The sequence below is a fragment of the Penicillium subrubescens genome (assembly GCF_028828155.1).
Source record: "Penicillium subrubescens strain IBT 31985 chromosome Unknown utg000007l_segment0_segment0, whole genome shotgun sequence".
Classification (NCBI taxonomy): domain Eukaryota; kingdom Fungi; phylum Ascomycota; class Eurotiomycetes; order Eurotiales; family Aspergillaceae; genus Penicillium; species Penicillium subrubescens.
Window position 1 is genome coordinate 3,540,186 of NW_026643157.1, and position 17,155 is coordinate 3,557,340.

Here is a 17,155-nt window from a genome sequence, read left to right on the forward strand (position 1 = left end):
CTACCCCACCAAAGACGGCAACCACGTCTTCCCGTAAAACTCTGGGCTACTCGTACGGAGTACCTGCATGGTGAAGAGGTTCAGCTACTGCTATGGCCACATATCTGGAGAGATGAGGAGGTAGCGTCTTGGAGGCTCATCAAGTCCAGACACATCAGTTCCTTTGGTGAGACGCAAGTAGATAGCTTTCATGGTTTTCTTCGTGATATCGGCTCCATGGAATTCAAGGAAGACTATTGTCACTTTGAAGAGCTGTCACGCCTATAAGTACGGTCGCAGCTCTTTTGTTTCGAGATCTCTCTAACCTATGATCAATTAATTGTATACTCTATTTCTCATCAACCTATTCAACTCTAGATTGAGATCAATTTAGCTACTCCCGTATCAAAACTCTATCTTTAGTTGGAGGACTCGGACCACTGAGTCTGCAGGAAAAGCCAGTAACCCACGCTGAACCAGAGATATGACTCTGGGTTACGGCGGATCAGGTGCTGGTAGTCTTCATCGTAACTAAGGGGTTTCGTGTTTGGTGAATTTTTGAGCTAACGTTGCGTAATCTTCCACGAGTCTTTAGAGGCTATTTGTATAGGTGCTAATGCACTCTCACACGAATTCTCGTTAAGGACTCACAGCAATCAGGTAATTCTATATCGGGAGTATCTTCCGAACCTAAGACTAGATAGAACAATTCGTGGTAGAAAGTCCTACTTTGTGGCAGGACATTGTCGATTAACATACGAACTTTAGGAGCCTTAGATCCGAGGTTCGCAGTGGCTTGAGAGTTTATAAAGGCGCTGGGGCACAGCGTGATAGTAGAGGGTACTGTCTAGTCCTGGGCGACACCGAGATTCTGGTTCGATTCGGTACAATAAGTCTTGCTACCGTAGTTCTCATTAAAGACGTACTCCTCTAAATCATCCGACTAGTAAGGTATTTTAGCATTTTTGATCCAGACACCTTTCTTATCTTGCTCCCAAAGATCCGGTCGATATTCTTCGATATCTTCAATTGCTAATAGTGCAAAAGTTCTATCTGGCTAAGCTTCGACCACGGATTCTTGCTTTTTGGTTTTCCAGGCTGTATCGGTCCGCTCTAGCTTTTGAAGCTATTTATCGTCGCAAAACAGATATAGCGTGGCTTTATTAGAGTTCCCTTCTAGGAAGTTCTTAACTTCGTTTATAAAGGCTGAATAATAAGTATATTAGCGGCTGTCGATTCAAAAATTGAAGTTGTGGGGTGATTGCCCTTACTCTCTACAAAAGTAATCGATTCTGTATTATCCGCCCTGAAGTACGTGTAGAGATACCGCTTAGCAACGTTGGACTCCTTCGCGGAAGAATCTTTCGTATGTTTGATTGCTTGCAGACCGGCTATGGTCAGGGCTCTAGACTCCGCTAGATAGGTTTCAACGGCCTGCTAGCGCGACTTGCAGCCGCTACCTATATCCGTTTTCTTGATCACAAAAAGCTTATCAATCGCAGGATCAGTACAGAGTACTGGAACGAGAAAGAGCCAAAACAGGGCAAGGAGTCTAGGTAGCATGGTTGATCGAGTATGCCCAGTCACCACTCGACGTGCAGGGAATTTCGTCTTATACTCCCTCTAGAGAGATACAGAAGTGGATCCTATCTTTCAACATTTTCTACTCCGTACAAGATAACCGGACCAAGACATGGCGGCATTTTCGAGTGGATACCCAAAGTAGCAATCGAAATGGGATGGCGAGATTATTGTGGTGGGACGTTCTTGGCTTATGAAGGCGCTAAAGTAGTAACTACGGAGACGGCGAAGGCCCAAAGGGAGATAGTCGGCATTTACTGAACCCCAAAAACTTCTGTAGTCTCTGTTCTCGCAGTCTCGTGTGTATTGTTAGCGAGGGTTGCGACAACAGGTTCTATTACTCTATCGTGGAACGCCGAGGCAGATTGTAGGGTGTGATTTGAGGTACCGAAAGCGCTAAGAGATTCGATCCACGAGCGGACCAACAGTTTATTTCCCTCCTCTTACATTCGGATGAAGCTCTCAAATGGCGCTCGCATTGTCTCAGAATACTCGCACTCCGATTCGCTATGTTCTAGGAATGCCTTTAGGAGTATAGTAGGACCGATTATGCTCAGCGCACTGGCCACTAGACGCACGGTAACGGTTGGAGCCGGGCTCAGGGACTATTGTGGAAGCCTCGCCATGGGTCCACTCCAGGCTTGTAAAGAAGCTTGTAAAGAAGCTTGTAAATAAGCTTGTAAAAAAGCAATCTCCGGTACAGCCGTGCCAAGGGAATTTCCATAGAGAAAGCCAATGAATTAGGATAGTTAGGGTCGGCAATCCTAGGAGGATTTAACATTAGAGAAGGGAGTTTTCCGATCTCTGTTAACGAAAGAAGCTAAGCTCCAATCTACAGTAGTACAAATAGACATGACCCACTTTCCACGGATTTACTAACAATTTGCGCCCCGGGACTCTAGCTACAGATATCGGCATCGCAACCTCCTTTAGTAGCCAGTCACAACTTTATAGCTAATCCAGGTCTTAGAATAGAATTACAGAGACATAAAAGAAAACATAGGAGGGGCAGAGAAATTTCAAAAGTACATACTATATTGACTCTATGCCCCGTTAGTTTCGGTTAGAATGTGCGCCCAGCCGGACATTAGGCCAACCTGGTGTACCTAGAAATGGCTATCGAAGTCCGATATAGTTTATGTTCTTATACTCTTCCTTCCGCACTATTCACCATCTTCCCTTTATGGCTTCCGTCCGTTCAATTCTGCTTATGATTGCGCTGGCTTTCCAAGGTAGTGAGGCTGTGTCTGACTGCTAAAGCTCTGTTCACAATGAGACAATTGCTTATTTCAACAGCGCTCCTATGACCTTTAGCTATGAGCTTGCAACCGCTTTGGATTGCCAGAACTGGTGTGAGAAGGTACCGATATGCTAAGTATAGGTTTATGTTGACCAGTCAAATCAATGTGACCTTTATCGTACGACGGCGTTGAGTGTCTCGGATAATGCAGGGTTTATCTTTGGTGGGTGTAAGCCCAACGCTGTCAACGCAACCACCCGACTAGCTCCTACTGCTAGTCCCTCGTTGCACTCCGCTGTGACTAGTACTTAGGCAGCTTCAGGTACTGCTTCTTTGGTCTGTACTTCCCCCTTTTCAGGTATTTTTGCTACGGACTAACGGCTAATTGAACTTCCGTTCTTGAAGGCTTACGCTAAACGCGATCTCTGGCGTCATAAGCACAAACGTTACGAATGAAAGATATTGCTTGTACGGCCTGTTTTGGGTAAATGAACTTTGCCTGGTCGTCTGGAAGATGTTGGGTTGTTCGTGTAAACATAGCTATTATGTATTGTAGCTATTAAGACATGTCAGAGAAAAGGAACGGGTTGCAGCTCAGCGTGGGTGGAAATTTGTATGGCATGGGTAGAAATATAGGTCTTTTCGTCCGATTTCTACCCACGCTACGATTTTCGACCATATCATGGATAGAAATTTAATGTATTTATTGTCTGATTTATACTATTTTTATGTGATTCGTCTATTGATCTTTATTAATGCCGCTTTTATACCAGAATTACGTCCTTTAACACCTCTTTTACGTGTTCTTTTAATATATCTTCCTTTGTTGATTATATTAAGAATTCTACTTGGTCGCATGATTTTCCAGACGATTCAATCAGTCTTTGTTTACGAGTATGTATTTATAAGATAAGGTGTGCTAGCGCGTCTATGTAAATAAAGCCCATCTGAAAGCACTGGAATTATTACGTGTGGGATCAAATAAAACGATCTTCATTACTAAGTTACCTAACATTCGATAAGCTAATCACCGATTTCCATGGATGTACTCCGTACCACGATGGGGTTACATCGCCTAGAAATCGGCTAAATCTCTACCTATACCAAGCAAAGTTTCTACCCAGTGCCCACGCGCGGAGCTGTATGTCCGAAAAGGAAAGAGCTTCGGTATCAGTGGACTTCAACCACGTATCGACAATAGCTAGCGCTCTTACGCTAGTTCTTTGTATGATTGACTTATTTTTCAAATCGAAGCTAGTGCTGCAAAGCACGTTTCTCTGCGAGAGCATAGCCCATGGAGTATCGTATTCGGACCTGCGGCGATAAAGTGTTTCCGACTTTCCAGTGAACTAATACCTAGTATATGTGGGCCTTTATCTCACGGCGGCTTGGCACGCTAGATTATCGTTACATACATACTCCGTACATACTAAGCAAACTCTCTAAATGGGCGAAGAAGGGGCTGGGTTGTGTGCTCAGTTTTACTTCCAATTATATGGTAGTACTAGTATATGTTCGCCTGTCGAATTAATACATACCGTTAGCGGGGTGGGTCAACGCAATATTTCCGAGGGTCTCCTCCATTTGGGAGCTGAGTGGATATAGCATTGTTATTGGCCGAATAGGATACTAGTAGGCGTAAAAACGCTTGGTTTAATAATATAGCAAGATAAGTCTTATAATAACGAGTAGCAGGCGAGCTCACCGGTCATCACCGGAATTTGCGTCTAAATTCGTTCATAGAATCCACCTGTGATAAAACTATTGAGGTGCGGAAAGAATAGAACCCTTACCCAGCCGAGGCACCCGCTAATGTAGGTTTGAAAAGGAGCATTAAGTCTCTATTTTCAAGCGAACGAACATCCAACGGCATTAAGAGCACTTAGGCCAAACTTTCTAGAGCCTAGTGTTCAACGTAACAACATCAGCTATACAGTTGCTCGTGGCTTGGGTCACAGCTCTCCTGCTCGCCTGCCGAGTGCAGGTAGCGGCTGTCTTCGCTTATTTCATAGTAATTTCTAGCTCGTCGGCGAACTTGACTTGCAACTGCTGACAGCACAACTAGGTGACAAACTCGGCCAACTATACCTCTAGTGATTGGAAAAATAACATGCAATTAGCGCAAGTTGCGCACATTGATGCCTTCGCCTTAAATATAGCTTATAATGACCTAACGAATATCGAAGCTCTTCCTGTAGCCTTTGCGGCGGCTGATGCTGTCGGCTTTAAGCTTTTTTTCTTATTTGATTATGCTGGCAATGGATATTGGCTAAAGACCGATGTTATTAACTTGATTAATTAGTACAGCGCTTATTCATCGTACTTCTTCTATAACGGAAAAGCCTTTGTTTCCACGTTTGAAGGACTAGGGCGAGCTAATGACTGGCCCTTAATCAAGGCTTCTACCAACTGCTTTTTCATTCCGAGTTGGTTATCCCTTAGAGCTAAGCCCGCTGTGGAGACAGGTATCGTGGACGGTCTCTTTAGCTGGGCTGGCTAGCCCTAGGGTGATGAAGATATAAACACTTATATCGATGTATCCTATATTTAGTACTTGGCTGGGATGCTGTATATGATGCCGGTCTTACCTTAGTTCTTTACTAACTTGCCGGGCTATAAGAAAAATTGGATATGGCGAGGCGACTATATTTGGTATAATCGCTAGCAGGAGGTACTCTACGTGCAGCCCGAGTTTGTTGAAATTATCTTATAGAATGATTATGGCGAATCGTATTATATCGGACCTTTGTATGACAAAGCTATAGAAGCATTTGAGATTAGTAAGGCCCTGTTTAACTACGTAACTGATATGCCTTACGATGGTTGGCGAGCTACTCTGCCCTACTGGATCGATATATATAAGAAGGGTACGGCAGAGGTGACCTAGGAGAGTATTATTGCCTGGTACCGAACAGCTCCTGTAGCGGCTTGCGGAAGTAGAGGCACTAGTAGCAATACTGCCTCGTAGTTGTAGATTGAATTTCCTCCGGCAGAGATAGCTTAAGATCGAATCTTCTTCTCCGCTGTTCTAGGCTCTTTCTCTGGCGCTGTAGTATCTATTAGAGGCGATGCCTATAGAGTAGGCTAGTCCTTTGTCCTAGACGATGATATTGGTGTCTACTATGGTAGTGTCGTATTTGATGGTCGGACTGGACCTGTTACGGTGTCTTTGATGCGTGATAACGTCGTGATCGCCACGATTGAGGGTAAAGCTATCTCGGGAAGCTGCCTAAACGGTATTTAGAACTGGAACGCCTGGGTAGGCAGTGCGACGACAGGACGCTTAGTGTTAGCTAGAACGAGTGTCCTGCTTTCGGACTAAAAGTGTATGAACGGCACTGGCGCTAACAATTTTGGGGGTCTGTGTGAATTCGCCTGTATATATAGCTACTGTCCCCTAGGAGCTTACACCTGCACAAAAATGGGACTCGGATATAAAAAGCCGAACTTGACCGGCGTGGCAGGATATCCGATTGCAGGGGAAGGTGTGAGCTATAGTGGTCTTTGTAGCTTTGATTGCAATCTTGGATTCTGTCCTCCCTCGGTATATAGTACTGTTGAGGTCCCCCTTTCTACGCCCTCTGTCTTGCCGTTCTTACCTCTGGTATGCACTGCAGGAACTGGCGCAGGCAATCTGGCTGGCCTCTGTGACTTTAGTTGTACTTATAGCTACTGTCTGATGAACGCTTATATGTACACAGGGTAAGGAGCAGTGAATATTATGAACCCTACGACAGACGTTACTAGTGAGGCTGCCCCCGGGTAAGACCCCGCGGTTTATAGCCCCCTGTGTGAATACACCTGTTAGCGTAGCTACTGTCCCGAAGGCGCCTGTGTATTGTATACTAGAAGCTCCCCTGGACCGGGATCGGGCTCTAGTTCTGGAGATGGTGATGTGTATATTGCACTGTCTATTTAGAGCGATCCCTCGCCTGTGATTCAATGCTATCTACTGTGTTCGTTGATTCTGCCCCTACGCCCTCTTAAATTACCGTCGATCCTTACGATTCCTGTATAGTCCTCGCCTGTCGAGCAGAGTTACCTAACAACGGGAATATCAACCGGCGATGACGGCCAGACAACAACTCACCACGGCTATAATATCACGACTATTATTATCGAAGTGACTTTCCCTGAAAGTGAGCCTCCCTTTTTACTAACTTTGAATGCTATTTACTGACTATTGAGGTAGTCGTGGTCACTGAGATCCCTGTCTGGGGAGTCTCAATTAACGTTAGCGTGTCTCAGTCTTCATCGATCGAGTTGACGAGTAGCATTTCTTTGCCCTATATGGTCTATATGCTGCCGCCCGTGTAAGGAGCTCCCACTCTAATATACAAAACAATCACAGTTACACTACCTCCTTACCCGTGGACCTAGACCGTGAAAGATACAGCCTTAAATAGTAAAACCACGACTTAGTCCCCTGGGCCTCCTACTCTATCGGTGACTAAGGGAAGTAAGGGCGCAGGAAAGGGTTGTGTACCCTTCTGCAAAGGTCCCTGCCTGCTCTGCCCTCCGGACTAGAGCGATATAGCTGGCGGGGGCGGCGGCGGTGCTGGTAGCGATGGGTCGGACGGCTCGGAGGAAGATTGCAGTACCGAGACCGTATAAGTATGTATTACTGTTTGCATCGACGGATCTGGGTGTGATTTCGATTGCTCAACAACTACAGGATACTCCGTGACGGCGTCGTCGACTAAAATTGTTGGTACACCGGCACCTAGTGTCGGAATTACCCTGGGAGACTATCTAGCAGAGACACCCGATCCTTTAGCTGCTCTTAGTATTGCTAGTGATCTTAAGTTAATATTATTCTCTAAGTTTGGTACCTTATCCGTTATTAGCGGTTTATCTCTGTCTCCGACTGGCGCGGCTCCTATGAATAGCTAGGACGCTGGTGTCGTTGTTATTAGTTACTATTGGGATGATTATATAGGTGATAGTGAATGGGACTTGTACTAATCGTACGCTAATAAGCTCGGCCTAGATATATGTCCGGAGGTTGATACGCCGGACTTTGTCAAGAAGGATGGTGCCTATAAGGGCCTGGGCGATAGAACGGGAGGTTTTAAGGCGTTTGGCTCAACGTGTACCTATAAGGGGACTAACTTACTAACTGGCTAGACCGGCTAGTAAGTCGGCACGTTCGTGTGCGATGTATACCGCGACGCTATTTGTTACACCGGACAGGGAGACATAGGAACGTGCTCGCAGGGCTGGCTTGAGCATTTCGAAGTTGTGAGATGTAATTGGTAATATAAAAAGAAACGTGGCATAGAGGTAAATTGCAATGGTAGAGTGACAATAAAGACTTTAAAAGCTCTACCTTACCTATGTGTTGGTCACTTTTCCTAGATACCTTTCAGTTGTTCAGAATCCTATACTCAAGCAGGCCATCGGCATCTAGAATAAATGACCACGAGCAAGTATCTCACTCCCATAGTGCCACAAGCGTAGACAGGTCACGTTCTTTGGCCAGCTCTGGGACTACTGTAGCATATAATTAGGGCAGTACTACAGCCACCCCCCCTTTAGCTATTTCTACCCTCCTTTAGCTATTCCTACCCCCCTTTCGCTATTTCTACCCCCCTTGCCTAAAAATTAAGGCAGACATTCCTATTCCGGTTTAGCGTAGTTATCTAAGGTCACGTGCAGGGCTTTCTGCCAGAATTCTGCCAGGCTCGCGCACTACCGCCCTCTTTCTGCTACTATTCTGCCAGTGCTATCTCCCTTTCTGGTTTACATAGTAAATCCACTGAATAATCTACCACATAAACGGCTTCTTTTTGACAGAAAAACCTACATTGAATTCACACTAATCTGACTACCTTTTCCGGCAGTAAATCCCTAAGATCCTAGCTTATCTAGCTAGGTTACCCTAGCAACCTAGCTATCTCCGCAGCTACGCCGGCGGCCACGACGACCACCACCACTACGCCTACGAGCCACTTCGCTATTATCCTCGCTATTAACACTTTCTTGTATGCTTCCCTTTCTACGCCCTCCTTGGCCTCCTCCGCGTCCCCGACCTCGTCCTCGTCCTCGGCTAGTAATCGCCGCCGCAACAATCTCGTGCCCCGAGGGCTTGCGCTAGGTAGATCGCTTGAATAGTGTATAGGGTACGCTATTATCAGGGATCTGTGTAGAAGGCACTACAGATTAAGAGGAAGAGACTTATATCGATAGAACCTGTGTTATTACTGTATCGGATTAGCTCGCTAAGACCTAAGTTACTAGCTAAATATTATTGCGTGTACTATAAGGGCGCCTACGCTAGCGGATAGGGAGGGGATCCTAGATAAGAAGCTGCGGGTTAATAGGGGGGTATTACTAAGCTTATAGAGATACTACTATTAGTGAAAAAGCGAAGGGGATAGCTAGCGCTTCTTATTAAGGTGCTGCTTGATAATATAAATATATAGATATCCTGCTGTTTCCTTCGAATTACAATCGTAACTTAGTAGGATTAGTGGCTTATTATTATTAGGTAGGAGATAGATATTATAAATTACCCGAACGTAGCTGATCGCCTTAAGAGAAATTCGGTTAATAAGATACTAGTAGAGGAAGGGGATATTCGTTAGCCTTTTAACCCTCTCGCTTACGATTACTGCTAGGTTCTTCTAATACTACTGTTTAATAACTATCTCAAAGTTATCTAACATAGCAAGGAGGTGCTTAGTTAAGATATAGAGATCCTGCTTAAGTAGCTAGTAAGATCCTTCTATACAAGAAGTAGCAGCCTCGCCGAGATATAGATATTGCTGTGTATAATAGCGGAGGAAGTTCTCTAGGCAATCCTTAATCTACTTAGAGTTAATGTAAGCGAGGAGATCGGCAAAGATTAGTACGTTATATTTCTATTAGAAATAAGACTATACTAAATCGAAAGCGCTTTACGATTCGGCGTAAATAAAGCAGTTCTACCGCTTTAATATCTTATTCTAACCCTTATCGGCTACTCTCTTAAGTTCTGTATCTAATTCTTTCTTATTAAGGTTAGCAGCGATTGTAGCGCCTTTAAGGAGAGGAAGGCTATCTCTCTAGCTAATAGCGATTTAGTCTCGAAGAAGTAAAAGAGCTTTCTTTATAAGGTTTATATTAATATACTAGATATAGATTATGTCGACATGAGTGGGTGCATAAGCCCATGCTATCGAACTTGACAGAATGCGACGGAACGTCCACGTGACGACGATCTTCAACGATTGACATCAACAACTTGCACACATGACGAAAGAGCTTCAACACTCTATATTTCTCTTGATTTCTATGAGATTCTAGTCTGACGTATTGCCTCGATTTCATGAAGTTATAAATACTGCCTGTTTTCCATAGCTAGTTGAATCAAGTTTAATGATTGTGATGAAGTTGGAGCATTCTTCTATCATAAGTTAACTTCCGATTCTAAGCCGAATCGTACGACGACCTGACCTATACGATTCTTCGCCAATCGTATACTGATTTGACCAACCGTGCACACTCGCTTGCTTGTGCACGCCGAAGGATTTATGCTGACCCCGTAAATCCGACAGTTATGAGCCCGATCGCTGCAGCCTGTTGCTAAAGCTTTCGGATTCACTCTTCTCTGATCTATCTCTTACTTTCGTCTCACCTGTCTATCACTTTCGCTTCATAAGTGATGGATTCGACCAATATTCAAGCCACCTGGCTTAACTACCCTTTAAAGTGCCACGCGCACTGGATCCCCTGGTACACTGCTGTGCAAGACTATGCACTATCGAATAGTGTGTGGAAATACACCAATCCTGACGAACAGCCTGCTACACCTCCGCAGGAGCCGATAAAGCCACAGATATCTGATGTGGTTAAACGACTATCGAATACGTTCACTTCAGACGAACAACCTACGCGCCTGATTGATCTTACACCTGATCAGCTATCAATCTACAAGATTCTGCTAAGCGAGTATGAGTCGTCGAAATCAGACTACCTTCGCTATATACGCGCAATCGAATTGCTAAAGCAAGGTATTCGCTCATCACTTACGCCTGAGGGAAGGCAAATCGTTAACGGCCTATCCCCACGCGAAGCTATCATAAAGCTTCGTGCTACGTTCGCTCTATCCAGCCAATCGAAGAACCGCCAAATCCTACGCGATTGGGATGCATTGAAGCGCCAAACGCCGCCTACCAAGCCTTCCAATCTAGCCACATAGTGCCAGAAATGGGTGATTTGCCAAGCCGACGGCGAACAGGCCAATATTGCCCAGTTCCAAGATCCCTTATCACCAATTTATGACTTCCTAGAGGCTATTCAACCTTGCGATCAAAGCTTCTACACATTCTGGCATAACACTATCCTTCAGGGGATAAAGCAGCCGACTTTGACAGAGCTAGTCAATCAATTTATCGACCAATATCGATCAGCCCCGCCGTCTACTAGCGGAAGCAGACGGCAGATTGCTCACACGACCTATCAGGGCCGAAATCCTAATGACGACGATGATAGTAACGAAAAGCCACCGAAACCACGCCGAAAGGGCACCTGCCCTTGCCAGGGTCCTCCTAATGACGGCAACCACGATTTTAACAGATGCCCATACATCAACCCACGCGCTAGGCCTAAGGGCTGGCAGCCAGACGAAGAAATTCAACAGACCTTTCAAAGGATTTGCGAATCATCACCTGCATTTAAGACTGCGTACGACCTTGCGGTCAAAAGACACCAAAAGCCAGCTAAATCGGGCAACCAGAAGCATACACACAAGCGTGAGCTAGAGCAAGCTCCACCAGACGAAGAAATGACGACTAGGGATGCTTTCTCTGCCTATATCCCGAAACAGCAAGCTGAAGACCTCTTCCGAGCCGATGATAGGAAAGCCATGAGCACGATTTGGATCCCAGCTAAGAAAAATGACACCTGGTGCTATGATACTGGAGCATCTATCCATGTCACGAACAACAGAGATCTACTATCAAACTATAGGCCAGTCGTTTCCTCCGTCATAGTAGGAAATACTGAGACCACTATCCTCGGATATGGAGAGCTTATCTTGAAGCCAACACAATCTCTTGATAGAACCAGTTTTCCCTTAAAGCACGTCGCATATTGCCCTGGATTCCACATCAACCTAATCTCTGCAGAAAGAGCTGCAAGCGCTGGAATCTATCTGAATGGCAAAGACTACACGCTAGAGGAGAAGGATGGCACGCCAATATGCCGATTGAATGCGAAATCAGGCATTTATCTGATCAAATGGGACGAAATGTCTACTACCGGACACTCTGCTAATCACGTTTCCCTTCCTTCACCTATCTCTCAGCTATCTCTCACTTCCGATTCACTTGATGATGATATTGCTAGCCAATTCGACAAGATTGCCCTATCTTCACACACGAAGAAGCCGCTGGATGGAACCATCGACCAATGGCACCGACGATTAGGCCATATCAGCCACGACGTTATAGCACGACTACCACAGCACTCATCAAACATCACTGTCAAAGATATATCTTCGCCTATCAGCCATTGCGAAGCATGCAAACTGGCTAATTCACCACGTCAAATCTCTCGATTACCGATGCGATATAATCGACCGTTCGAATCCTTGCACTAGGACCTTATCCACTTCGAGCAATCGCTCACGAAAACGTCCTACCTATCACATTCGGTTGATCCTGTGACTAAATACCAGCTAGCACAAGACCTTCCTTCGAAGACTGATTCAACACAATCGCTTTCTGACCAAATCGACTTCGTACGAAACCAATTCAACCTAAGCGTCCTTACAGTGCATTCAGATAACGAAAAGACACTATCCGACTTCTTCAATCAGCAAGCAACCGCTCGCGGAATCAAGCTAGAGACTACTCCGCCCTATCAGCCTAACCAAAATGGCTACGCTGAACGATATGGTGCACTGATATCAAAGATGGCTAGGCAGATGACGATTGATGCAAACCTACCAAGCTATCTTTGGCCTGAGGCAGCTAAGACAGCTGTTTATATTCAAAATCGCATACCACACCGTTCAATCAACTAGCAATCGCCACATAAAGCACTCGCAGCCTATCTAGGCGACAATGCACCACATTGGCTACAAGCCAAACCTGACCTTTCGAATATACGAATTTTCGGATGCAAAGCGTACGTGCGCATCAACAAGCTTCCTAGACTAGCTAAGCTAGCGCCACGCGCGGCTATCGGCTATCTAGTAGGCTATGAAGCACACAATATTTAGCGAATTTGGATACCCTCTAATCGCCGAGTGATTCGTGCACGAGACGTGCAATTCAATGAGGACGAATTCTACGATTCCTCACTGCCCAATCAGAAGATTCGCATCTATGAAGATAGCAATCTATCGCAGCCGATTACCACACTTGACGATGAAGAAACGATGAGAATCCTTGACGATATCGATATACCAATTGCTTCCCTGCAGCATGATCTAGGGGGTGGAAGCCCTAGTACGACGGCTAATTTAGATCCTGCTGCACCCTCTCAGCCCTCCGAAACCTCACATTCGCCTCATTTTCAGCTCACTTCTGATCCTGACGATCATGACGAAATCCTTAGAGACCAACCGCCTACTCCTCCACTTGATCCAAAAGAAGACGAATTCGACCAATCTGACCAATCAGACCCTTCTGATATTGAAGACGCTAGCCAATCTAGCCAGATGCAGCCTTTCGTGCTTATTGATAACACCAATTTCGACCCTTCCGGCTATGAGCCGCTTACTATATCGACTAAACGCCCACGTTCTGATTCAGATGCTAGCCGAGACCATGATAAAGCTAAGCGCCCTCATATCAACCTCACAGCGTTTATACAGGCTTTCCTGCTAGACCAAAGCATACAAAAGCAGCCAAAAATTCTGATATCCTCCATTCCACCTGCACCATCCGGCTACAATCAGCTAGCTAGCCACCCTTTCGAGAGCCAATTTCGTCAAGCTATGCAGATTGAATTCAACAAGCTTATAGATATGCGTGCATTTAAACCGATAAGCGCACATCTAGTCACACACGCACATCAGACGAATTGCAAAGAAATTGACCAATCAGACTGCCCCCGCCACCAGTTCATCCCAATGCGATGGGTATTCGCTTATAAATCAGACGAATCAGGCTATCTCACACGCTTCAAAGCTCGCTTATGTGTGCGTGGAGACACACAAGTTCCTGACGACCAAGACGCTCGCACTAGCACACTTGCGGCTAGAACGTTTCGCACGCTTATCGCGATTATCACACGATTTGACCTTGAAACCTTTCAGATGGATGCTGTCAACGCCTTCCTAAACAGCTCGCTAAAGGAAGAAGTTTACTACCGATATCCCCCAGGATTAGGCAGGAAATCGATGGTTTTACGCTTACACAAAGCAGTATATGGCCTACGAATCGCTGGTAAGCGATGGGAAGATGATATTAAAGAGATACTGCTCTCACTTGGATTCAAACCTTGCCCTGATGACCCTGCCCTTTATACCGATAATCGCATGATTATTATAGTATTCGTCGACGATTTCCTTGCTGCCTATCACAAAAGTGAGAGTTCGCACGCTCAGCAAATCAAAAGACTACTCTCAGAACGATTCGAAATGAAGGATTGCGGCGAACTGACACAGTTTATTGGTATTCGAATCGTACGTGATCGATCAAAACGAAAGACCTGGCTAAATCAAGCAGCCTACATTGAAAAGATAGCTGCTAGATTCAACCTGCTAAACAGCCAGAAAGCCCCGAAACTGCCACTTCCAGCCACACAAAAGCTTGATCCAATTCTGACAGAACCAATTGACCCGAAGATTATCAAGCTATATCAACAAAAGTGTGGATCTACCCTTTTCCCTGCTGTTTGGACTCGACTAGACACTGCATTCGCCAACCAATTGCTAGCTAAATCGCTTACTCGCTGCAATGAGAAGCATTTAGCAGCTGTCGACCATCTGATATTGTATCTTTATGCAACGAGATACCTTTCGCTCTGCTTCGATAGCGAAATGAGAGCTTCCATCTTCACTGCCGCCTCAGATACAAGCTTTGCTGACAATCCTGACCGAAAGAGCTCTGAAGGATTCATCTTCTGCTTATTTGGTGGCCCAATTGAATAGAAATCGCGCAAGCAGAAGACTATCACCACGTCGACCACAGAAGCCGAATTGCTAGCTATTAGCCACGCGGCTAAGCAGCTATATTAGATCAAACGCCTCTTTTCCTTCATCCAATTCGAAACTGACCAATTGGATGTGATCGAATACGATAATCAGCAGACAGTTGATTTGCTCACGCGCGAGAAATCAACATTTCAGACCAAACTTCGTCATGTTGATATCCACCAGCTTTGGATTCGCCAGGAAGTCCAAGCTAGACGATTGCGAATTGAATGGGTTAAATCGGCCGAAATGATAGCCGACGGCCTCACGAAGCGTTTATCTGCAGAAAAGCATGCTGCCTTTGTTCAACAGCTAGGCATAGAGATCTTACCTGCAGAGAAATCCCCTTTCTGATATCTCTCATTCAGCTCTCACTTTGACCTCACATTAAGAGCTGAGGGGGTGTGTCGACATAAGTGGGTGCATAAGCCCATGCTATCGAACTTGACAGAATGCGACGGAACGTCCACGTGACGACGATCTTCAACGATTGACATCAACAACTTGCACACATAACGAAAGAGCTTCAACACTCTATATTTCTCTTGATTTCTATGAGATTCTAGTCTGACGTATTGCCTCGATTTCATGAAGTTATAAATACTGCCTGTTTTCCATAGCTAGTTGAATCAAGTTTAATGATTGTGATGAAGTTGGAGCATTCTTCTATCATAAGTTAACTTCCGATTCTAAGCCGAATCGTACGACGACCTGACCTATACGATTCTTCGCCAATCGTATACTGATTTGACCAACCGTGCACACTCGCTTGCTTGTGCACGCCGAAGGATTTATGCTGACCCCGTAAATCCGACAGATTATAACGTTAGTATTGGGGAAAACCTTATAAATTACGTTAATTAGGCTATCTTCCTTGTTAGTAAGAATCGTCCGCGGGTCCTCGAGGTTAAGCTTATTATAAATCTCTAGAAGGAACTTAAGCACTATTTCGTATATAGGCTACTACTTATTTTGAATAAAGGCAAATCTAAGGAAGATTAACGAACCGGTAGTAGTAAACCCTACAATATCAAGAAGAGGTAATCTATACTAGTTAGTCTTATATATATAATCTATAGAAAGGACGTATAAGTGATACTTTAATATCTTGACGCTAGTTTTGTGTATTACGAATAGGACTATAACATAATTATCCCTATTAAGCCTGTATCTATTCAGAGGTAATAAAATCTATCAGTATTACCCGAGGAAATAGCGGAGGGGTTAGAGCGCGATAAGAACATAAAATACCTAAATATCCACTTATTATCCTTTAGAAACTCTATCAGCAATACTTAAATAGGCGTCCGACTAGCTAAAAACTGCTAGTTCGACTTTAAACGCGTATTATTAATATCCTTCTGTATAAGACAGGTATTTTGATCCTCGTTCTTAAGGATTGTTATAATCTACCGGGTAGGATAGGAGAGCCGGAACTAGCCTTGTAGTTTTTCGTTTTTCCGGTTAAGCTCGAGTCTTCTCTAGGCCTGATAGGTCGTTAGTGGTAATAGCTTATAGTTATATAAGTCGTTAGCAACAGTAAGAACCTATTTATCACCTCGAAGCTATACGGCAATATCGAATAGGCAACCACTCGCTAATATAGTAGTCTTCCGCTTGCGATCTAGGGTAGCAATTGATAGTGTATAAATCCCTCTACGATTACACATAAGCTAGACCTTCTTTAATACGCCAACGCTATACTTAGACTTAGTCCTCTTGCTTCTCCGCTTCACTACTGTATAGCTATAATCGAGAGCAAAATCGTTGATAGCCTAAATAGCTTCTTCTGTAGTATTATATTCGATCTCGAGAGGTAGTAGGGGTAAGGTAATTATAGCAACGTCTTCTTCGGGCAGGACTTCGGCGGGCGGGGGCAGGGCTACAGTAGGTCCTCCCGCAGTACCCTCAGCAGGCTAATTGGAAGGCTCCTCGGGAGGCTTATCAGGAGACTTATCGGTATCTGAAGCGTAACAATCTAGGCCTAAATTAGCTATGTTGAAAAGGGCGATAGTAGTAGACGAGTAAATAAGTGGATAAGTAAAGAAGATAGGTAGGAAAGAGAGATTTCTTAGTAGTTGTAGGCGTAGGCTTAGTAGGCAGCCAGAGTTGTGGATTTTTCAGGTAGGCGGTGAGGGCGGTGGGCTAGGCGGTAGGTTAATCCCGGGTGCTTTTAGTAGGCGGTTAACCCCCAAAATTTTAAGGCATTAATATTACATTACGCTAAA

At 44.8% G+C, this 17,155-nt stretch overlaps 1 protein-coding gene across 1 annotated transcript; it reads right to left on the minus strand.

Moving 5' to 3' along the window:
* Positions 1 to 398: 398 nt before the first annotated feature.
* On the minus strand, positions 399 to 1,542 carry N7473_011009 (uncharacterized protein; the record flags this gene model as incomplete). Its single annotated transcript, XM_057156948.1, has 6 exons — positions 399 to 542; positions 608 to 822; positions 844 to 922; positions 956 to 1,032; positions 1,251 to 1,394; positions 1,440 to 1,542. The coding sequence occupies 6 exons, from the start codon at positions 1,540 to 1,542 to the stop codon at positions 399 to 401; spliced, it is 762 nt and encodes a 253-aa protein (XP_057005603.1).
* Between the last annotated feature and the right edge of the window lie 15,613 nt (positions 1,543 to 17,155).